The sequence below is a fragment of the Buteo buteo genome, chromosome 12, assembly GCF_964188355.1.
Source record: "Buteo buteo chromosome 12, bButBut1.hap1.1, whole genome shotgun sequence".
In the NCBI taxonomy this organism is placed as follows: domain Eukaryota; kingdom Metazoa; phylum Chordata; class Aves; order Accipitriformes; family Accipitridae; genus Buteo; species Buteo buteo.
Window position 1 is genome coordinate 18,511,236 of NC_134182.1, and position 24,229 is coordinate 18,535,464.

General features: G+C 40.8%; 1 protein-coding gene across 1 annotated transcript in view; it reads right to left on the bottom strand.

Moving 5' to 3' along the window:
- The window catches only part of PLB1 (phospholipase B1), an 88,164-nt gene that overhangs the window by 41,668 nt on the left and 22,267 nt on the right, over positions 1-24,229 (bottom strand). Inside the window, exons 13-27 of the mRNA XM_075042882.1 lie at positions 24,033-24,125; positions 16,851-16,919; positions 15,958-16,038; positions 14,452-14,518; positions 13,668-13,726; positions 12,359-12,432; positions 10,938-10,981; positions 9,992-10,100; positions 9,011-9,062; positions 6,996-7,076; positions 5,392-5,457; positions 4,595-4,695; positions 1,679-1,760; positions 912-1,016; positions 132-227 (exon numbers count right to left, since the gene is read on the bottom strand). Of these exons, the coding sequence (XP_074898983.1) occupies positions 132-227; positions 912-1,016; positions 1,679-1,760; positions 4,595-4,695; positions 5,392-5,457; positions 6,996-7,076; positions 9,011-9,062; positions 9,992-10,100; positions 10,938-10,981; positions 12,359-12,432; positions 13,668-13,726; positions 14,452-14,518; positions 15,958-16,038; positions 16,851-16,919; positions 24,033-24,125 (1,179 nt within the window). The remainder of the gene's footprint in view (positions 1-131; positions 228-911; positions 1,017-1,678; positions 1,761-4,594; positions 4,696-5,391; positions 5,458-6,995; positions 7,077-9,010; positions 9,063-9,991; positions 10,101-10,937; positions 10,982-12,358; positions 12,433-13,667; positions 13,727-14,451; positions 14,519-15,957; positions 16,039-16,850; positions 16,920-24,032; positions 24,126-24,229) is intronic.

A 24,229-nucleotide genomic window follows, 5' to 3' on the forward strand; every position in this document is an offset into this window, starting at 1 on the left:
CTTTTGTAAACACAAGTAAGGGTTCAGAAGAGGTAGGGCTAGCTACCTAGTAGCTCCCTGGGGGTTTTTTTGCTGCCAAGGGCAGGATGGAGCAAACAAGGAGTGACCAATACGACCTTTGAAACTCTTACCATGTTGTTCCACAAAGCGCGTGCAGCCTGGGAATGAGACTTCTGGCTGAAGTGGAAACAGTCTGGGGCAAAATATGAACTGTCCAGTAGCCCCTCCTAGAGAACAAGACGGGTGCTGTCACAGAGGCAGGAAATACGCAACAAGCTGTGTATTATCCCCTCTCTCTTCCAGCGAGATATTCCATCTGACTTCAAACTGAAGTAGCTGCAAAGGCCTCTGAGGCCAAGAGAATTAAACTGGGCCAGAGAACACTAGTAACTTAGAACTGAGAAGCTTTTTAAAGCTTTTTAATATAGGATTTCCAAAGTAATAAGGAATACAGGCAACTATGACTCTGGGTACAGAATACCTGGGCATAGATATTGATTGTATTCTTTATTTCTCCTGAGATACACAGATTATAGTCCTTGAAGCACATGGGTTTTCATACTAAAAGTCATTTACCAAAGTACTGGAAGGGACTTTGTGATATATGGGTGATATAGGGGGAGTGCTCCCTGGTGAAGACTTTGAACTAAATATCTACTGCATAGTTGTCTGATCGCAGTGTAGTGGACTCAGTGCCCCAAGCTGTGCCTTCAAGGTCTGTATTCCTGTTGCCCATTATCTCCAAGGTATTCCATAAACATTTTCTGCAATTTTGGATGTTAACTCAACTGAATATAGTAATTATTAGGCCAGAAAACTGCTGGTCACATTTACAGCCAAGACAATTTTGAAAAGTCAGTGGGAATTGCACCAGGATTTAATGTAGGTGTTGGTTTTTTGGTTGTTTTTACCTGTGTTTTTGGCATGTTCACATTCATCAGAAATGGCTGCATAACCACTGTGAAATCTTCTGTAGTGTCATACCTTCCACTCTCCACTAACTGTCGGGTTCTCTCCTAAAGAGTCAAAGAAAAGTTGTCACCTTTCCTTCTTTTACATTCCGCTCATTGAGTACCCCCGTCCATGTACATCTCACCCAGGGGTTCCCCCTCCCTAGTGCAGAAACCCAGATGTGCCCGTGGTTTCCAGCTCGTGCCAGGCAGCCAATGCAGCTATCTTTTTGAGACATGCATCCTGGGCTTCTTTGCTGAGAGGCAGCCTGGGGATGGCTGCCTGACTGACATGAGCAGGCAACCTGCTCAGTAATGAGATTTTCTGTCAAAAAGATGTTCTTCCAGAACCACCAAAACATTTTTGGTTTGGCTGACATCCCATGCCTGAAGTTTGTTCCTGAGTTATCATGTTCTTTGACTTAATCTGATCTCCAGTGACATAAGTGATCAAAAAACTGCTGGGTCTCTGACATACTCTACTTTCTATGGCTCTCTAACAATTTTTCTTCTCATCTGTTTTGTTGGTTTAGTGAATCAGAGTTGTAAAGATCTTGAGCCTACTCCCATCTGCCCCCCTCCCCCCTTTTTTTAAAAAAAATCATGACTACAAATATGTCATTAAAATGAGTGGAAACTGTCCCCCACCTCCAAACATTAGGCCCTCTGTGGTCTCTTGATCAACAGGAGGATGACATTAAACCTAGAACAAATACCACATGCCTTACCTGATACCTTCTGTTAAAGTAGACCAACTTCTTGAACTCATTGGAATTGTCCTCAGGGTTTATGACACAAGGGCACAGGAGCCTGTGGGATGAGAGCATGGCGCTGAGATCTGCACCTCTTTTTCCCCCATTCCTGAGCTGACAAGCTCCAGGGTTAAAAACTTCTCCGAGACGGGTTTCTCTGAAAGGCCGCTCAATAGGAGCATTAGCTCTTACCTCTGAGTTTCTGCACAGCCCTGATTCTTGAGCAGAAACATATGTATTAGGGATAAATTCATGAGCATAAAGTGAGGAAAAGGATCCATGCAGACAAAGCCCGTACTGGGTGCCCATGGCAAGGTTTCAGCAGCAGGAGTGAACTCAGTGAGGAGAGGCCAGGGCTGCCTGTGCTGGACACAGGCAGTTTCAGCCAGCTTCAACAAACCAACCACAGGGCACAGCTGATCCTGTCAGCCAGGATGGTGGTGCCTCTGTGAAAACCTGTTTAAGAAAGGGACAGAAAACACCAGAGAGGGAGAGGAGGAGAACAACAGTGGGAATGAGGAGGAGGTGCTCCATGTCAGAGCAGGCACTCCCCTGAAGGGACCACAGCCTGTGGATGAGCCCATGCCAGAGCAGATACATGTCTGAAGGACTCATGCTGGAGCACAGGACAAGAGTGAGAAGGAAGCAGAGGCAGAGAGATACTGCTACATCCAGACCCCAATCCCCTGCACCACCCGTGCCTCACTGAGGGTACCCTGCGGCAGAAACAACAGGGGAGGGAGAGGTGCTTGGAGTGAAGTTGAGCCTGGGAATGAGGGAGGTTACGTGCTTTAGCTGTTTAACTTGTTTGTTTATTTCCCAATACCTGAATCAGTAATTAAATATTTATGCTAGTGGACAATAAAGTCAGTTAAGTTCCCCACATCCAGTCTGTTTTGCCTGTGATGGTACCTGGTAAGTGATTTCCCTGTCTTTATTTGGACCCATGAGTTTTCTTGCTCATGTTCCTCTTGTTTTCTCCCCTGTGCTGCTGGGGTGGGGTGAATGAGTGGCTGCGTGGGTGCTTGGCTGCCACCTGGGGCCAGACCACCACAAAAACCATTCAGAAGTACACCTGCACAATGTGGTTTGCTTCAGCAGAACTATGCAAGCATCCTTGATGACAGAGTTCACACAAATTCATTCTAATCAACTGAGGGTCACAAGTTGCAGGATGTTTCACATGGAGGATGGTAGAGCACCAAAACAGAACCAAGACTGATGCTGGAATCTCCATCCTTAGAGAGCCATTCCAACCTGAACCATTTTAAGTTTCTGTGAACTCATGTTGGCCACATTTATCCCTCCCTGAAATTTTGATTCTTCTGGCACATGATTTTTTTCTTCTGGTGCTCCCTCTTCCTGGGCATGCCTCATTATTACTTGACAAATCCAAATGAGAAAAATGACTTCTTTTAAAAATCCTGTCATATGATCACAGCAAAGCATCCCTGAGAGAGCTCTTAGAGAAATATCACCTATAGAGATGCAGTTGATATATGTAAAGCATACACAGATCCCTTAGAGAAATATCACCTATAGAGATGCAGTTGATATATGTAAAGCATACACAGATCCCTACAACATCCAAACTTGTATTAATGGAGAGCAACTAACAAAACAAGATTTTACTTCTAGAGTACATCTACATGAAAGGCAATACAAGCCTAAATTGTGTTTTCAGAAGTATTTCAGTAACACAAGCAAGGCAAAATTAGTGGAGACAATCTCTTTTTAGGTTATTTGCTACTCTCAGGAAAAAAAAAAGAGACAAGATTTCAAGACCAAACCCCTCCTTCAGGTCCTTCTTTAATTCAGTAGCATGGCATTTATTATTCCACAAAGGATCTGCTTAGTACCCTGTAAACTTTCTTACTGCCAGACAGGCAAATATTAAATTTGGCATGTCACCTGAAATGATGGGAAAAGGTTACAGGTATCTTGAGATACCTAATCTTAAAGGCTTCACTAACTATCCTTGTCCAACAATTAGGGTCTTGAGATACAGGTGCACTCTAGCCAGTAACCTTTGTTAAAAAGCAAAACTACAGCTGGTTATCAAAAGCACCAGCATGCTGAGTTTAAAAGCTAATTTTCCACTGGCAGCCACCAGAGAGCCCTTAAATCAGAGCAAGAGGGTTGCATCTATGTTCCTCCTGTAAAACCACCTTCAATGGCTGCCTACATTCACAGGACAAGGTTATTCTGTCCCAAAAAGCAGGAATTTGCTTTTCTGAAGCCAAGCAAGTCCTGCCAGAAGCAAGTCTGAGGGGACATGCTGGACCCTACCTGAGTCACCAGTAGCTCACTGAGGCACAGGCCTGCCAGCTCAGTGGCAGATTCACGCTGACCTGGGAAGATTGTTGAGCCTCAAGGCAACAGGTAGTGTGATTAAGCATCCCACACATCTACTTGAGAGACTAATTAACAATAAAACTAGTAATTAGCAATGAGATTACAGAGATCAGAAACTACAGAAGCAAGAAGGAGAGTTTTAAGACTGCAGAAAGGTCCATCTGTAAATAAAGCTAGTTTAAAGTGACGAACTAAGAAAACCCTGTGTCTTATCTCTTCTCTGTCTTTGCCCAAAGAGTGCACAGCTGAGCTCTTTCTGCTCTGGCTTGAACTCCCTTGCAGTGGAAGTGATGAGTCATTAAAGTGGCACCTCCACAAAAAGTGGTAACACAAGGGCTCAGATACAGAGACAGTGACAGACAGCCAGGTATTTCTAAACGCTGTGTTGAAATCAACCTGTAGGTACATGTGCATACACAGAGGAATATGTGGTCTGAAACACTAGAACGTTTTCCCTTTAAGAAAAAAGTTTCCCAAGAAGACCTTGCAGCCTTCTGTGAGCGACAGTGAGAGCTGTAACATAAATCATCTTCAAACCTCATAAGCAGCTTTGGGCAGGTATTGTTTTCTGATGCATGCAGCTCCCTGAGGCTTGCTATGGAAAGCACTGTCACCAGGTTCACAAATGCTCGTGGAACCTGCCAAGAGAATAAGCAAACCCATAGCCAACGCCCGGAGCACAGAGTGCCATCTTTGCCCCTACACAGCCACAGCAGACCTTGGCTAGCAGCCTGCTGATTCAGGCACCTTGCATTATTTATAACAGAGGTGTTCAAAGTACTTTCTCAATAATTAATCCCCCACAAGTACAATACTAAATTACAGCCTCTGCCTATGCTGCCTAGTTCTATTTTAAATGCTGATGGCTGGTCACTTGAAAATGATGATTTTAAAAAGGTCCAAACAAGTTATAGGTCTCAGCATGGCTCAGACACCTGCTAACTCTGAGTACTCTCGTCATCCTCACCCTCATCTGTAATAACAGAATCTCTCTCTTAATGACCACAAAAAATATACTTAATTGCAGTATAATGAACAAGCAAAGCATTTTCTAGCCATTGAATACTGTATGTTTGTTCAAATTTGTTACAATACTTTTTATGTTATTTGTCTGCAGCACATCAGCTAGAACCAAGCACATCCTTATTCCTTCAGTAGAATACTTCTCTAGCCCTTTCTGCTTTTCACAAAGATTTTCCTGCAAGCAAGCATCTCTGCATACAGCAGGGCTCCTCAGATGAAAGCAAGGAACTAAATTCTCAATCAATGATCAGTGACTGCTTTACAAACAGAACACGATCCCCACTCCCACATACTAGAAAAGTTTGTTTTACCTCTCTATGAAGTATGTCCAAAGCTATTTGTAGATTGTAGGTGTAGTTTTCAGGAGAATAGTGTATCTGTTGAAGGAAGAGGGTTGCATTTTATTATTGATTTAGTCAAGCAGGCAAAAGACTGACTAGCTAGAGTCTCTCACAGCAGCATTCATGTTTCTAACTCTTGGGTCAAGAGTAACGGAGTCTTAGGCAAAACCGTCCTGTCTCTGCTTTTCTTCTTTCCCATCACAGCTGTCTCACTCGCAAGAAAAGATCTAGCCGCCACTGGATACCAGCGAGGAAGCAAATTCAGGGGGCATTATCAGACATCACAACATCCTCCATCCCCAGGCTTGCTTGGGCTGGTCTTAAAAGCATGCCTAACAACTTGCTAACAGGCACCATCTTTAGTAGAGATCATTTTGTGTAAAAGTAAGTTTGTTTCTGCTATATGGACTATTAGCAGCATGCCTCCCATATGCTCCTTACCTGCCACAAATAATAACTGGCAAAGCTTAGGTGTTTATCTGGGAATGAAATCAAATTATATACTTGCCTCTCAGCAGCAAAATTACCCTGTTCCATTTGAATGGTTTAAGCCCTCTAATTTAATTGTCTCAAGTAATCCAAGTTTTATTTCTTCACTTGTGGAACTATTCAACAGTCAAATAAACTTCCCTTTGAGAAATGTCTGTCTTATTTTCAGCCTTAATTCTCTTTGATTTAATTTCAAGCAGCAGTTCATTGAGAGCCCCACTGGCCTACTCTACAAAACTAGAGAGCTCAGTTTCCTTATTCATTTCCTAAATCATAGCTCACCAAGAGCATTGTGGTTGGCACTATTTGTAGCTGTGCAACATAAAAGGAAGTATCACCATGATCTTTGGATGCAGACATGCTATCTCCTTGCCACCCACACTCATGTGCAACTGCCGTTTTGAGTCTGGGTCAGGAGCAGAAGGTAGGAATGGCTAACTTGCTCCTTCCTTGTTTTATAACCATCTTACTGTGCTGCTTTGCTGTTTTTCCCAATCTCAAATTAATCATGCAGAATGAAAAGCATGTGCTCTGCTGCTTGTAAGTAGGAAAGACTCGTCATTGAGGAGTCTGCTACAGCCTTTCACCTCCTCTATACTCTCACATATCAAAGGCTATATACAATATGTTCATATATTACATAAATATACAACATGTACTATATTATATATAATTGCATCAGCATGAGCTGCTGGTAGAACCATTCCCATAGTGCTGAAACCAGTAAGAGAGCACTGAGTAAGACTTAGGAGTGTGGGTGTGCAAAAGGCAAAGAGCAAAAACCCTTGACCTTTCATCTACAGGTGGTGAAGTGACTAGATAACGGGAACTTATCTTAGTTAACAGCAAAACAAAGTAGCCACAATTATGTAATTTACAGGTCTTCTGAGGATATCACTTCATTTATCATAACATCAGGTTGAATAACCTGAAGATGTCAGTACGGTTACATTCCAAAGCTGCACAAGTAAGACCTACCTTATTTTGGTCTCACCCAATGAGTTCTGCCCTCTCACCCACTGCAATGCATAGAGACCCTACGCCCAGGCTGGCCCAGTTCACACTCCAGGCAGCAGGGCACTTACTGGATTGTGGCAGAATTTGCATAGGTCGTTTCCTCCTATGAAAAGTGTTATGAGCTTCCAGTCAGTCTGCAAATTTATTCTCTGCACACAGAAGGAGATGGAATGAAATTTATTCATTAATTAAAAAAAAAAGGGGGGGGGGGGCGGAGGGCAGGCAACATACAAAACACAAATTTAATGTTTCTCAGGGTACTTGACTATAGTTCTTTAAGCATCCACCAGAAAAATTCATTTGTAGTCATGACTGAAGATGTAGAAACTACGATGATCTAAATAAGATTTACAACATCAGTAGTACCATGAAAAATTATTTACTTCAGAAAACTGTTGCTCAAAATCCATCTGTATGCTTTCCTTAGTAATATCTTGTGTATACACTGAGTGACTACTCCTGCAGTTCTAGGAATATATCTTCCTTGCAAAAAGGATGGTATATGTTTTACTGTGTCATAAATAATGCAGCTATCCTGCTGGAAAACATTGGAGGGCAATGCTTTTCAGTCTCACTGTGAGACAAACTGCAAAGAATAGAGGGGCAATATTAACTGTATTTAACAGTACTGGTACAAAATTACAGAACTTTTTCCTCTGGAAGGATTTTGCAAAGGGCTAGCTAGTAATGCTTCAGTAAACACACACCTTCTTAGCTCTGAGGAAAAGTTCTGATATGCTTAGTATCATGTAGCTGATGTTGTACTCAATATCTTAATGCTTCAATTTCCATGCAAAACACTACTAAGAAAAGTAGCAATAGTATACCAGCCTCAAGTGGTTTAAAAACATCTACCTTCAAAGGCAGAAGGCAACATATCCCAGCTGGGAAACACACTGTTTGGTAGTTTGGTCTCAAAACATATTTATCCAAATTAAAAGTGGGGAAAATTTTCTGCCTGCGCTAAACAGGTGTTTTAAAAAGAGAAAAAAAAGAGCTCTTAAATCAAAGATATATGACTTCTAATATGAGCATTCTTTCAAGTTAGAAAGAAGTTTATTAGTTAAATAAAGTTTGTCAGTTAAATAAAAGGTATTTGCATGCATTTCTTTTGTGTGATGTTTCCAAGCCAATAAATGACAGAGTAGTACTTAGAAGCCTTGAATGGTTTGAATGAAAACCATCCAGCTGCTTCATTGTTAGTTGCTATCCCTTTTAATCTCATTTCAGATAGAGCCATCAGAGTGAAACCTTGTTTACAAGAAAGTGAACCAAAAAGGAAGGTACTGCAAATATTTTTGCCCATATGTATTCACTGGAGTATTTATACTAGACATGCACACAGTTATCTTGAAAGCTTTTTGGCTGCTTTCCAAATGCACAATTGGAAAGCCAAAATAATATCATGTAACTTAGGTCACTGATTGCATAGCACGTTTGTCAAATTACAAATTGCAAACATTAAAAGCACTAGTTGAGGTGAAAAATATGCGAGCAATCCTCATACTAATGTGTGTTTTACACACCATTAATCAAACAGTTCCTGACAACAAATGTGTAAATCAAAAATTAGCTGATGGCTGAGGGAAAGAAGGGACTAAATTGTTTTTAAAGAAAACAAGTCCTTTCCTCACTCCACACAATTTGCCACTTGAAAAGCTTGCCCTCAACATCCTAGCACGTATCATTACTGCTGCAAAAACCATGTGCTTACAAGATAATTAATAGTACCATGGCAAAATTCTAGCAGAGAAAAAGTTCTGTCATCTTACAGGGTGACATAGGTCAGGAGGGGAAGCAACAGCACTGAATTTACGAGTCACTTGTGGTAAAAATGATAAGAAGATCACAATTATCTGGGTTTGATAGTAACTGTCACATGCTGGTACAAATTCATTTAAGACAAAGCTATAGATTATTTTTTACTGACTCACACTCTGTGCTGGGGAATGTTATACTGTACACTGCTGTACCCATAACCTTAATGTTTAGCATCCACTGTTTGCATCTGCTGTTGGTCTGTTAGAAACTAATGATGCCATATAACTTCATTCTAAATATATTAATGACATGTTAAACTCACAGTATCATTCTTCATGCGGTCCACCAGTCTTCTAACCTGTGCAGGAACATCCCTAAAAATAAAAGACAAATAAAATCATAGAAGTAAAGTAATAAAAATAAAAAAGGAGTCCTGTATAGACAGCAAGGCAAAGAGGAAAACTGATGAATGGACATTCCTCACATAATGGCTAAAAAAGGCTGGTAAAGTCCAATTGTCATTGAATGAAAGGTATGATACCCAAAAAAGGCTATATTTTGAGATAGTGATGGAAAAAAAATGAGGAAATAATTAGTATCCAATAGGCACTCAACCACTTTGCAAATACTGCATAGTTACACTTTTACAAACTATATAAAAAATACACTGTGCTACCACAAAATGCACTTTGCTCCTTCCCAATATCAGACAGATGCTATTGATACACATATCACTGAAGCATCCATGCATGTATCAATGTTATTACATGGCCTCAAGCCACTAAGGCATGTCTTATAAGAAGTGTTCCCAAGAGAAAAAGATATGATATGAATTTCACTGAAGGCTGAGCATAGTGTTCTCTAGTTAATTCCCAGCTCTGCCTCAGACTGACCATAAGCAATCCACAATTTTATCTTAGTTTCTCTACACAAACTCTTGGTCCTGCTAACAAGAGGGTTTGAATTTACCTCGTATAAAATGGGGATATTTTTTCTCTGCCTCATAATAAGGTTGTGAAGCTTTCTGAGTAGTGCTTGTAAAGTGTTTTGGGCTTCTTGGTTGAAAATACTAGAGAAAGCATTGCTTTTGCTGCTAATTTATTTGACATAGATTAGAAACATTGCAAAGCCCCATCACATTTCTTGGCCTTCACGATAGAGATGGGCTAAAGAAATATATTTGGGCTTGCCTATCAGCCTTATTGCACTCCTGCCAAAGTCCAAGGTTTGGGCCTTTTTTAGTTAGAACTGAGTTTTAAAGAAAAAATCAACTTTCTATTAAAATTAAGACTTTTCCTCTTACTCTGCACGATCCCCTGCCACAGCTTGGTTGAGTGCAGCATTATCTGTAGTCTCCTTTCCAGTGCCAATGGAATACCCTATCAGGGATGGGTTGAATTCACGAAGAATGTCTGCAGAAAAAGATAGCACACTGAAATGTTGCTTACTGCAGCAGGTAGCAAATGAGGTTATAAAGATTAGAGCTTGGTAAAAGACCATTAAAAAGCTTTAAGAGATACCTATTAAAAATTAACTTTTAAGTACAATAAACATGGAGATTCATCACCAGACAACTATTTCCTTGCCTTCAAAATTTCTGACTTTCATGAATTCACATATCTCATGATTTAACATGATCATCTTGGCTAGCAATGCCGTTTTGCCTGGTAAGCGAGGCTGAGTAACCCTACGCTCAGGCCCGAGACTCTCATGCTGTCATACTCTAACTGCATATGGGTTGGAATCAAATCCTTTAGCCTGTTCTCCCCAGATGTATTAACCTTAAAGACCCAAGATTCCCTTCTAGATCTTAGGTTACAAACCAACCTTACAAACATCCCAGATCTAAAACGTCCTGACCTCTAAAAATCATGTAAAATCTGATCTTGTAACGTGATTCTGCTCCTGCCTAAAACAACTCTCCCACACAGTCAAAACAGTTTCTTTAGGCTATGATCTAAGATCTTTGATTCATCTATCCCCAACATATTTTGGACAGAACTATAACCAACAGAAGAATACTGAAACAACCAAACCCCTAGGAATTACAAATACATAGTTAAGTCATGCACAGCAAATTACAGCCTGATTGTTATGTAACTTTAACTCAGCACTGGACACTGAATACAAAGAGATTTGTTCTGTCATGCTACAAATTGTAAATGGTTCTTCATGTCTTCTTTTATGATAATAGCTGTTTTAATAACCAGCTCCAGATATTTATCAAGTTTACAGAAAAAGGCACTTACTTGCTAGTGTAGTGACTGTGCTTATGTTTTCATTTCCTCCAACACTGTTAAAAAGAAAGAACAAGAAAAAAATGTTAAGATATGATGGACTTGGTAAGGCAGTGGACCAAGTAAGAGAGCTCCCCCTTATGGGGTTTCTACACACATACACAGCACATTCTCTGGTGGTTGTACTAAGTTAAAGCGAGCTCTTTGTGTGCATACCAATGGGGTCACGAAATTAGAGACTCTGTCATAATCATAATAATCATATTAGAAGCCGTGTACACTAGCTGCCCTTTCAATTCTCTCACGTATTTTGGCATATGTTCAAACCTAGCTGAAAGGAATGAGAATTTTTAAAAGCTGCTATCTTTGCTATTGTTGCCCCTATTAAAATATTTGTTACTTCCAAATAAAATATTTTAGTTAACAAATCCTTTGTATCCATAACAACAAGTTCTAAAAGCATATATTTCAGAGTGATAAGTATATTCAATACCTTTTACCCCCCATTTCACTCAAGTGGAAGAATACTACTAGACTGGTAAAATTCATCATATGTCTGTGTGTTCTTTACTCTCCTTCATGTTGTAGAAAATGCTAGTAGGCTTTTTCCCCAAGTGTCAGTAGATTATTATTAAAGATCAAAATATAAAAAGCTGGACTTAGAACAACTCTATAGTATTCCTTTAATTTGGAATAGAATATTTCGAAGTGTTCTAGTACCTGTTTAAACTTCTTATAGAGCTACAGTGACTCAGATGCATAAGGAATGATACACAGAAAATCATCCTGACAGGTTTGGTGTTAAATCATACAGTTGCAGAATAACAAGTGAACATAATTGCCTTTCTTCGTGACTTTTTGACCCATCTAATAAAATGCTGCATATGTAAAAGTCTGTACTAACCCATAACTGATAAACTGTTCTGCATGACATAAGCAATACTGGGAAAGGGTCAAGGAAACTGTGTATGAAACAGCAGCAGCAAAAAACATCACATTTTGACTTTTTGTAGACCGCTGATTTTAAATGAGACAAATGGATGACGTGGGCCACAGTGGGGAAGAGCAGACAGGATATAGAAAGAGCACGGACAGAAATGCAGAATGTGCAAATGGTGCAATGGCGCTGGGAACTAGAAGTTCCCTTTGCAACAGCTACAACCATGAGAGGAGAAGAGACTGTCTTAATAAGGACCTCATTTCATCCGTTTATCCCAGTGTATTCCAGCCATGCTACATTGTACTCTAGATAGCCACTAGTTTGAACATTTTATTTATCATGAGTATCAATAGCACGACTATGTGCCTCCGTGCAAAACGTAAAGTCAAATTCACTCTCCGCAAGCTTCCATTTGCTACAAAACCAACTATACATATCAAAACCCAAGAAAATGGATTCCCTCTCACTGGGAGCGGAAATTCCTGGGACTTACCTCCAAGAAACACCTCGGTATTGAGTCAGGACATCCAGAACATCATGGGGTTTGGATGCTGCCCCATTACCTGCCTAGAAGCAAAAGAGAAGAGGAGTTCACCTTCAGACAATAAGAATTGCTACAGTAACTAGTTCTCTGATCCTAGTGAAAATAATTAAAGAGTATGTTAATGAAGCAAGCTACATCATCTTCCCAAAAAATAACAGATCCTTGTTCTCAAAAGGATCAAGGGCTGAGGGTATTTTAACTCTGCTCCAGTGAATTACCCTCCTCTATCAACTTCTTGAGTAGATCAAGCGGGGAAAAAATTGGTTGAGAATGTTCAAAATATTCATATAATTCTAAATTTAAATTATAATCCTGAATAAATAATTATAATGTTCCTCACATTAAAAATTGGTACAGTAATTTTATGTCTTTCCTCCCCAAGTTTCCCCAAGAAGGGATACTACAAGGATTTAATGTGGTAATTAGCACAGAACACAGAAGAAATGTGAATTATGATAGGAGCAGCGAAGCAGTCATCACTGATTGGAGAACCACAGCCAGTCTAGGAGTAATGAGTTTATATAGTTCCAGGAATAATGTTAAAAAAAATTCTCAAAATAAGTTACACTTGACACACCTTATGATCTATTGCAATTTTACTCAAATATTTAGTTAATATAAACGGACATGGCTTTATAGCCTTTGGTACTATCATATATATATATATTTATTATACCACACATATCATATAAGTACACACATATACACAATTAGCTGCAGAATTTTTTTATTTCTCTTTATGCTGCTTACTAATAGCTTTGAAGGCCAATACCTTGGGAGCTGCCAAGAATCAATATAGAAAAGAAATTGCTGCAGGTCCACTCTAACATGTTGGTTTTGCTGCTGTGTGGTCAAATGCCCAGAGAGGCTGTGGCTGCCCCATCCCGAGAAGTGTTCAAGGCCAGGTTGGATGGGACTTCAAGCAACTTCATCTAGTGGAAGGTGTCCCTGTCCATGGCAGCGGGGTTGGAACTCGATAATCTTTAAAGTCCCTTCCAACCCAAACCATTCTATGATTCTATGAAATGTTGCAGCTCTTACTTGTGTGGCACTCTTGTGGACTTTGAATGGGAACTGTGCACTCAGATTAGACTCATGATCCGATAACCCATCAGTCAAGTTGGAGTATGAAAAAGAATATGTGAAAAATGTGGCTCAATAGGGTGTAGCTGTATGTGTTCTATTTCTTGGGTTAAAAATTCAGAAATGCTTTTTCATTACTTTCTTTAACAACGGTTATCCAGTGATCTTTACTTACTGTGAGTGAATCACCCAGGGCAGCAATCACCTGAATATCTGCCGGTTTCAAATTATGAACTAATAAATAAAAAAATAAAGGCAGTGTAAGGGAAAGAGGAAAGAAAGAAAACTTTAAATTGTGATGTTTGTTAGAAATTTTCCTTAGAATAAGCATAAAGCATTGCAAAGACAGTATTTTAATATTCATGACAGCATCAGGTCAGAATGACAGACACTGACAAGCATCAAATCAGAAAAGATTCTTAGTACCATAGCTGGGCATTAGCTACAACAACAAGGGAGGCAGTAAGATTTCAGTCTTGCATCTCTGCTTACTCAAATTCCTTTCAACCAGTGGAAACGACTGAAAAGCAGGCACAGCTCTGGTGCCAGCACAGGGTGGAAATGTGGGGACCATCACAGCTTCTGAGAGAAGACAAAACCCACCTGGGGACAGAATTCCACATGGCTTTTTGCACCCGAGGCTGCACTAACAAGAGCCATACTCCATACATACAGTTTTCCCACCCCTACAACTGAAGTACCTGACTAGCTCCTGTCTTTTCCACCATCACTTCTTTGTACATGGAAGATGCAGTTGCATAAGCTTTCACCATCCTTGAGGGAGAACTTGCATTTTGCCATGCCACTACTCACATTGTTCCAAAAAGGATCTTAAAAGCCACAGTCAGTAGAGTGCACTGCTTCAAAGAATAGTGTACCTTTCCTAACTAAACCCAGTTCCTGTTCCCCTTCTATCATCAAATTAAGTAGCTCCACAATAACACCGCATAGGACTGTACCTGAAACTGGAACTGTATCAGAGGGACCTCGGTCAAAACAGGGAATGTTTGTTCCATAACTCCTCTCCTGTAAAGACAGGTGAGGCAGGACTTCACATCAGACTCACTATACTCTGGTGATGACAAACCATTTATGTCTCAGAGCATTAGATTAACAAATTTCCCACACACTTCGTATATACCTACCCAGCTCAGCCTGTCCTCAGGCTGTGCCTACAACTGCCCTTTGAAGGCAGACACAAGCTTAGTCTGCTCAGAAGTCACATGACCATATTAGTGCAACACAGCTCTTGCCTACCAGTGGGGCCAGTTATTTCAGACTCTGTGTCACGCTGTATTCAACTATGCAACATTTTGTGCACCCATACTCCAAGTTAGACGAGCTCATACCTTTTTGCAAGAAACTGTTTGAACATCCCTGGAATATACCAGCATGGAACCATACCTTTGTCAGCAGGCCATGAACCTGCCTTCTCCATGTGCAGCCTCTACATGCAGCCAGGGATTTGGCCTCCTGGCTCTTTTGGGTTGCAGCCTACTGATGGAAACACCCCAAGGTCTACTGTTAGTGAAGGCTGACCATCAGTATGCCAGAGCAGACCATCGCACAAGACCGAAGAACATGCGTTTGCTCCAAATCTCTCTACAGAACTCCTTAACTAGGCTAACTTAAGTAGGCTAAGGAAAAGATACTTATTTGTCTTGTCCCATTGCTCCATTTTGGGTTTTTTTACTTAAAGAAAACAAACACAAACATAATACAGTGTTGCTTCTTGCCTCCTATGGCATAGCTACTACCAAAAATCAGTGGCAGGTACCATTGCCCCATACAGAGGTCTATACACCCTGCGTAACTAACAAAACAGATGGCAGTATATTAAAATGAGAGGAGAAATGTGTATTATTGTTCCGATGACATTCAAGCCATTTTAAGTGCAGATGTGGTCTAGACACTGTGTTCTGGGGCATGAAAATGAGTGTTATCACCTGCCTCTGTAGCTGCTTGGGAGCACCAAGCTTTGCTGAGAATCAGAGTACCATGACTTAAAAAACAACGTACCACTCTATCTCTGCTCACCTAATCTGTAACTGTCTCACAAAAAAAGAAAAAGGAAAAATCCCTTGGTTTTCAGTTTTACTATGGCATAAACTAGATGAAATCAGACCCACAGAGTGGTTCTGATCTAGTTTCCTCCATGGTAGGACTTAATGGCCCATTTTCACTATCTTCTTATCCCAGGGAAATTAACATTGTTGTCCAGATGTTTAAAAAAGGTTCTTGCTGGCTGAACACATCTACCTTAAATCACTCTCTACAAAATCCACCAAGGAGAAAATGTGCTATTAAGCATCTGACTATTTAGTCAAGCATGGAAATAAAGAGCTGGAGCTTTGTATTTAGTTTTCCCAGGTAGCATTGTTTAATTAGGCTACAACACGTTCTCACCTACCTGCCCCACTCCCTGGAATAACTCAGTCCATATGATACAAACAGTCCTACTATACCTGAGATGTTTCTTTGGTGTTTGATGTCTCGGTGGAAGATGAGTAGTTACTATTTCTATATGTGAACAAATATGGATTTTCCTGCAGAGTGAAGAGAATATGTTTACCAACATTAGTGGAAACACAGTCAGCTGATGTTAAAGTCTTCTGGCTAGATTTTCCAAGAGAAGAAAATCTTTACAGTATTAATGTTTGAATGAATATTGCACTAGTGAAGTAAACCAAGGTAGACCTGAAAATTAAGCCGTGGTATGCTCTAGGCATAGCACCACCTCTTGCCTTAAACCTAACATCAAACAAAACACATAATTCAATTTCCTTGATGTTTTAATTGCTGTTCAGTGAAGCTTTTGGATGCCAGTAATATTTTATCACCATCAAATTACTGAAGTCAGAGCTTAAATGCAAAAAAAATTCAAGAACCTGTTCTTTTAACGTGAGATACTCAGACCCTGAAGATACTACTGGGCTACTGACAGCTCCAGGGATTAAAATAGTTAAACCTGACAGCAGACAGAATCAAATCACAGAAAAGCTAAATTATATAAAATACATGGATTCAATTTTATTGACACTGACACAGATTTTAATACTGATAAAGCACCTCAATACCCACAATTAATAAATTCAGATTAGCTAGTTATATTTTGAATAAAAAATATCTGATACAGTAAGATGATTAACTAAATTTTGTCAAAAGTTCTTGTTTTCAGAGTTTCACCTTTATAAAATAAAGAGTGTGTGAATGAACTTTAAGAAGACTAAATTTTTAACAGTGCAGTATCTTGGGGAAGTGCACATTCTAAAGAAATTCAGAAAATTACAGTATTTGAAAACTTTGGAACTCTGCAGAGAGTAAATAAAATCTCACTGTAATAAGGGAACCCTTTTACCTGAGATGGACACTGGATCTGAAGCATTTTCGTGACACCATAAGGCTGCTTCTGTCCAGCTGGCTCCATCTGGAAAGTGAGAGAACAGGGGAATTGTACACATGCTGCATGCAGAAGGAAGGAAAAGCAGCAGCAACTTAAAGGCTCTAGTGCCTGGAGTTTTGCATCAGGTCCATATACATATTTAAAAACATGTTTTGCTTATGATGAATATTTATTTATGTATAACATACCACACGTATACCTGCAAAAGCAAGGAACTGAAAACAAGGCCTCTCACGTGATCAGACTGTCAACGCATCATCGTTAAAACAACCATCCTCACATTAACTCTGCTCTTGGGAATGCCGACTCTGTAAGCGTTTTTCCCACAAGGCACTGATCTCCTACTACAGTATTCAACTGCTTGCAATCAAGTCGCTATTTATCAGCTCAACCACAGTAACCGTAGACATGCTTTAGAAGAGCATAGCTTAAGCCATCCTCATGATTAGTTCTCCCCCCTTACGGTATGCAGTCTTAACTTTACTGCCATTTGCAAGCCAGTTTTGCTTCCCAGCTGGGCTGGGTATGAGAAAGCAAAGGGTGGGTTGCCACAGCTCAGCCGCCATGTAACAACTCCCTGCAGCAGTCTGTCCATCCTCCCAGGCCTCAACCACCACATCTTTTGTCTTCTCCCAGGCTGTGAAACCATGCTTAAGAACAGTTGAGAAAGGCATGCTTGGGAGTTTATAGTTTATAGTTTTCATATAAAAGTATGAAGAAAAATACAGGCTTTTGTGTGGAAGGGAAAGCAACTTCGAGTAGATTGAAACTTTGAAGTAAAAATGGTATTACTGAAACTCCTTGGAAAATGCAGTTTTGACTCAGATTATACACTGGAGGTTTAGGTAAGCCCACATCACTTTATTTCAGAAGCAGAAAGTACAAAATCCCTAATATAAACAGAAAACTAAAAATCTTTCATTTGGTGATACATTCATGTTGCATTAACTTCTTTCCTTCTGTCTTATGAACACTATCCTTATGTACATCCTCTCCTGCAAATTAATTTTGCACCAAAGTCAGAAACATGGACTATAACACATTAGGTCACATACCAATCTTTCGGTGGCTGTAGTCCATGCAACTAAAAGCTTGCTAATTTATCCCACCTTCCAGAACTGTTTCCTTATCTACATTTTCGTACAAGTTAGACATCAAAAGGTGCACTCCAATTCTGCATAGAAGCTTGATAATATAAATATTTGTTGGCCACCTTCTAACAAGATGGAGAGGGGATTGTTGTTAATGAAAAATTATGGAATTATTCAAAACTCAATATGGACAGCACAAAGTGGCAAATACCACAAAGAATCACTTCACTGGTTCAGGCACCTTGCTGGGTGCTAATTAAATTGCTATCCCACCCAAAGGAGTTGGCCACTGGTTTAGATTCCTCAGTGAATGTCTGATCAGCTTGCAGCAGCAGCTGCCAGAAGCAGCAGACTACATAAGAGACAGGATTGAAAGGGCTGGAAAATGCAACAATAACAGGCTTGACGTCACTGATACATTCTGGGCAGGAATGTTATATTCTATCTTGGTTGTTTCATCAATGAAAATAATGGGAAAATTCAGAGAAATAGAGAAGAGGTTTACAGAGTTTATATTCTTTGAAAGAAGGATTTGAATAAACAGCGTCTGTGGTTTTGAGAGAGAGAGAGAGAGAGAGATAAAAGGAATGTCCCCAAAACATGCAAAATAATGAAGCTCAGAGAAAAGATACATTGGGTGCTGGTATCTTCACATCTTCCTAGGACAAAACAAAGTAGCTATTTAATGATATTCGTAAAAAAAAATGCTCTTCTTCCAGCACAGAATCATCCCACAGAACATGGGACAACAGCGGTATTTCCTGGCTAAGAATGAACTTCAAACAAGTATTAGATACTTGTATGTTGTTGGGAGTTGTGTGATGAGAATGAATTTCTCCAGGAGGTAATTCGTTCCAGGTGACTCAGAGACACTGTTCTTCCAGCAAAGACCAACAGCTCCCATGCAGCAGAGCTGCAAAGTCCTGGTCAGGAAATTGGGCACCAAGTCTGCATTGTGGTCAGCCAAAACCTCCCCTGAATTCTAGCACATCTGTCATGCAGGCCAGTTAGTGTGCAGGTCTGCTCTGGTACTGCAGCAGTCTCTAAGTCAGTGTAAAGCCCTGAAGGCCAAAGAGAGGCATGGGCAGCCTCCTGTGGTGCTGCTCCCATTTGGGTTCTTGCCTGGTTTCAGTTTCTCTCTTGGAGGCAGCGTAGGGTTTTTTGTGGTCTTTTCTGTTACACAGAAGAATGGCAAACACAAAAGCAAGAGCTTCTTGTCTAAGTTCTTTACACACATGAAAGGAGTTTTGCCCCCGGATGTATGGCCAGAGGTAAAATTGTAGGCATTTGCCAAAAGCCATCCAAGTAAACAACCAAGCTCTCTCAGCTTTTCCTAGCTACCCAACGTCATTTAGCTGACTGTTCTCTGACGTGCTTAGTGTATGAATTACATTGCTACTAGATGGCTAGACATGTTTTGGTAAAATATCCAGCCATGCCTAGGACAAGTCCTTAGCACCTGCTAGCTCAGCTTTTTCTCAGCCAGCCTGAAGTGCAGTCCTACTGCCAATTGCCACTAGATTTTCAAGGTTTTGCCCTTTGGCCAATAAGCAGGTAATTGTTCCAAGAAAGAGGCTGGTACCAAGCTGCAAAACAAGGTAAGGGCAGTCTGGGAGACAGCAAAAGGAGGGAAACTCTCTGAACGCAGTTCTCGGGCACCTCCTCATTCTGCTGTGTTTGCTGCTTGACAGGTCATGATCTTTGTTTCCTATCAGTTCCCAATACTGTATTGTGGGTTGGTTTGTTTTGTCTTTAAAGGAGTCAGCATAAACCATTAGCTGGAATTCCTGATAGAACTGGAGTGACCTTTACTGGGTGAAGACATCTGCTAGTGCTTTTTATGCTGAAAGCATCTTTCATATCATCTGCTTTTACGTCATGGCAGAATACCATCACAGGCAGACAAGGAACCTACCCAGAGAGATGCCTTTCTGATGATTGTCAGCTATACTGAGAAAATTCTACTAAATCAAAGAGGCAGCAGGAAAACAGAGGGGGGAAAGAATTGTGAAGGAAATACTACCATTCCTGTAGCCTCCCTTCAAACCAGTAGCAAGATGTGGTTTTGGCACATTTTGCTCTTCGTCCAGATCACCTAGGCTGTCCCCTCACTAGAGGAACAACCTCACACTGAGGAAAAACACTGAAATAAGGCAAAGTTGGTATTTGTCTCCTTTATGACAATTCTCTAGTTCTGGTGGCTCCCCAGCATGCTCACTGCCTGAGTCTGGGTAACTGGCCCTAATGCAGCCATCCTTACAAGTACCGCTTCATTTTCCTTACAGTTTTTCACCTCTGCTGTTTCCACAAAATGCTCCTAGCAGTTAAAGTGACAAGAATAGAGTAAGACACCAAAGAATGGGATGCTAAGCACAAAGCCCAGGAGGCCAAATAAAGTCTGTGCAGAAAAGGGCTAGGGACAGAAAAATGAAGCAGGGGGAAAGAAGGCAGCTCTTTTGCTGGCAGAAGCTGCAAATAAAAAAAATATCAGCTGAAGGGACAGAAGGAATTTGTTGCAAGCTAAGTGTAAGAACTTGAGAGGGCAGGAAAGAGAAATCAGTGCTGAGCTGACTGAGTATGTCTGCATGAGTTATACTTCAGAAGATAAATCCTGGCCCTCTCCCCTTCTACACAGCCTGCATTTGGAGGAGGCAATATACCTGTTTCAGACTGGGGATGATACTATCACAACTCCTTGTAAAGAATATTCATCATGACTCCTTGTAAAGACCATTCAAGATGCCTCATATTAGATTCTGCATAAATTCTAAAAAGCTAACAGTAAGACGCCATAGAAAAAGAAAAAAAAAAAAGCTATAGTCTAGACTTGGAAAAAAAATGAAAGCAAAGCCCATTAGAAGCACATGAACTCTGCTAATTGCAGAGTCTGATAAGAGGACATTACTCAAAGCTGAAGGCCAGTTTCCCACTGATAAACCCTAGAAAACATATTAGTTCAGGCTGATCTACTGCCACAATTAGATGGATCTCAGAATCTGACAAATTTGGTTCACTTGGCCCCAAACAATTCCTGCTGGAGAGGCACAAAATGGGCTGGCAAACTGTTAGCACTGTGGTCCCTCTCCAGTCAGAAGCATTCATCTTCTGCACTGGCTGAAAACACATTCAGCATTTCAATTAAAAAATTTGCTGACAGAAAAACTGTCCTAAGCAGATGTAAAGGGCCACATTTCACAGCAGATTGGACGCTGATACTTTGTGTGGCTTGCTCCCAACTAGCTTCAATATTTATAATTGTATCTGAGGAGGATATGCCACTGCTTTCTAGTGTCTTACAGATCATATTTAGGTGATGGTAATTGTGTGATCTAGGTAAGTATCTCCAACACTGATGGCGACACTGAGACATGGGCATTTAAAGTAACTCAGTTTCTTTACAGAGAACTTCCAGAAACAGAGAGAACGTTTAATTCACACTTCAGGAATCTGACTTTCAGTGTTTGCTTTGCTCATTTGACTAGTGAAACTAATTGCCTAGTGGGACTAAGGCAAAACAATGATAAAGAAGCCAACATGTATCTTATCATGGCATCTGTTTTATGGTAGAAGAACTGAGGTAGGAACTCTGAGATCATCATGAGGAATGTCACGGATAACAGCAATGGAGATAACTGGATGCAGCATGGTTGTGCCAAGGTTAGAGCTTCAACAGCTGATCAATTTTTAACTCTTTGGCTCCTACTAACTAACCAAAGTCCTACCAACTTTAACTAAAAGATAACATCAATGACAGACAGTGGGATCGAGTGCACCCTCAGTACATTTGCAGATGACACTAAGATGAGTGGTGTAGTTGACACACCTGAGGGACAGGATGCTATCCAGAGGGACCTGGACAAGCTTGAGAAGTGGGCCCACGTGAACCTCATAAGTTTCAACAAGGCCAAGTGCAGGGTCCTGCACCTGGGTCAGGGCAACCCCCAGTATCAGTACTGGAGGCTGAAGGGGTTGGGGGATGAAGGAATTAAGAGCAGCCCTGCCAAGGACTTGGGCGTACTGGTGGATGAAAAGCTGGACATGAGCAGACAATATGCACTTGCAGCCCAGAAGGCCAACTGTATCCTAGGCTGCATCAAAAGAAGTGTGACCAGCAGGTTGAGGGAGGTGATTCTCTCCCTCTACTCCACTCTGGTGAGACCCCACCTGGAGTACTGCGTTCAGCTCTGGGGCCCTCAGCACAGGAAAGACATGGAACTGTTGGAGAGGGTCCAGAGGAGGTCCACAAAAATTATCAGAGGGATGGAACACCTCTCCTATGAAGAAAGGCTGAGAGGGTTGGGGTTGCTCAGCCTGGAGAAGAGAAGGCTCCAGGGAGACCTTACTGCAGCCTTTCAGTCCTTAGAGGGGGCTTATAAGAAAGATGGGGACAAACTTTTTAGCAGGGCCTGTTGTAATAGGACAAGGGGTAATGGTTTTAAACTAAAAGATGGTAGATTTAAACTAGATATAAGGAAGAATTTTTTTATGATGAGGGTGGTGAAACACCGGAACAGGTTGCCCAGAGAGGTGGTAGATGCCCCATCCCTGCAAACATTCAAGGTCAGGTTGGATGAGGCTCTGAGCAACCCGGTCTATTTGAAGATGTCCCTGCCCATTGCAGGGGGATTAAACTAGATGACCTTTAAAAGTCCCTTTCAACCCAAACTATTCTATGATTCTATGATGTTTTATTAAATTGACTGTATGATTTTTCTAGCTATATCATCTGGCTGAATAAAAGCATCTTCCTGCAAATCCTGCTTCTTTAAATGATCAGGGCTACAACAGCATTACTGCTGCAAGAATTAGCATAAAAGGAAACAAGAACATGCCAATCTGCATGGATTTATTTTTAAATCTGGTTTACTAAAAGGTGGTTGCAGTATAGACTTTGTTTCCTCCGTGCTTAGAGTAATTTGGACAGACACAGGAATAGTAGGTGCTCTTAGATGAAAATCTTATTAACATATGGACCGCAAAACAAAGTCAGTCTTTTATCTTTAATCTAACTTAATTGGCCATTGCAGATTCTTTTTAATTAAAAAAAAAAAAAAAGATTGTATATGTTATAAGAAAAAAAAGCAGAAAATTTTGAAAGTTTCTAAGTCAGAAGGAATAGTAAAATCAACATCTTACCCCAGACTAGTGGTATCGGGGCATATCCAAACATAATACACACTAAGCAGTAACATCCTACTTTGCTCTGGTGAGTCCAAAACCATATGCCTTCTTTTTTGTCTCATTCATCTTGAAAAGCAACTCCCATTTCTTCAATTGCCCCCATCATAAATTTTAAAACGCAAACCCCTCCAGATGTGCATGCATCCATTCTGACACACACACAAATGCTGTGTCAGCAGCTGACCACTGCAGAAGGAAACAGTCTGCTACAGAATTGGTCATCATGTTCACAGTCAAGTGGGTCCGAGAGTCCATGTTTCTTCCAGACACCCTCTCCCACCCATTAGAAGGCACCATTTTTTGGCTTTCCTCAGCTGGGTAGGACATCCAACTCTTGAGGAAGTAACAGGAGCTCCTCAAGGCTATCTCTCACTCTTTTACTATGAGCAACAACAGCAGAAGAATGATGGTTAAGGAACAGACAACATTATGTGACTCATTAGTAAAGAGGGGGGATGGATACAGAGCAGAGTAGACAGAAGAGTATAATTGCTATAATCTCAGGTTAGGATGAGCCTCTGTTGTCACTGTGCCACACCATCACAGAGGTAAGACTAGCAAAAGAGGGGTCTGCCACAGCTCATTTACTGCCTGAGACTTCCCAAAGGGCTACTTTGGAAACTTCTCTAAAAAGTTCTTAGTAGTAAGTAGCAGCCACAGAACAGCAAGACATTTGTCTTGGGAGTGTAGGATGTTTAGCAGTATTTGAGAGCAGTCTTTCTGCACAGCTGAGGATAACAGTCATGGGATGTTTCTTTCCTATATTCCTCCTTCTCCTGCCTCCTTGCCACTCAAAGTCTGGCTAGTGTGGAGTTGCTACCAGGTATCTGTACTAAGTCCAGTAAGCATCTGTGGTACTGCTTACCATGTTGTTCCAGAGGCCCACACCCATGAATGTATAATTTTCTTCCAGAGTTTCCACTTGTGTCTTTGATGTGGTAATGAAACCATCCCTGCCCTGAAAGAGAAAGCATTTTGAGCATGAGAAAACATTTAAGAGTATGGAAAGATGACATATTCAGCCACAAAAGGTCTCAATCTATAAAATAATATTCATACCCA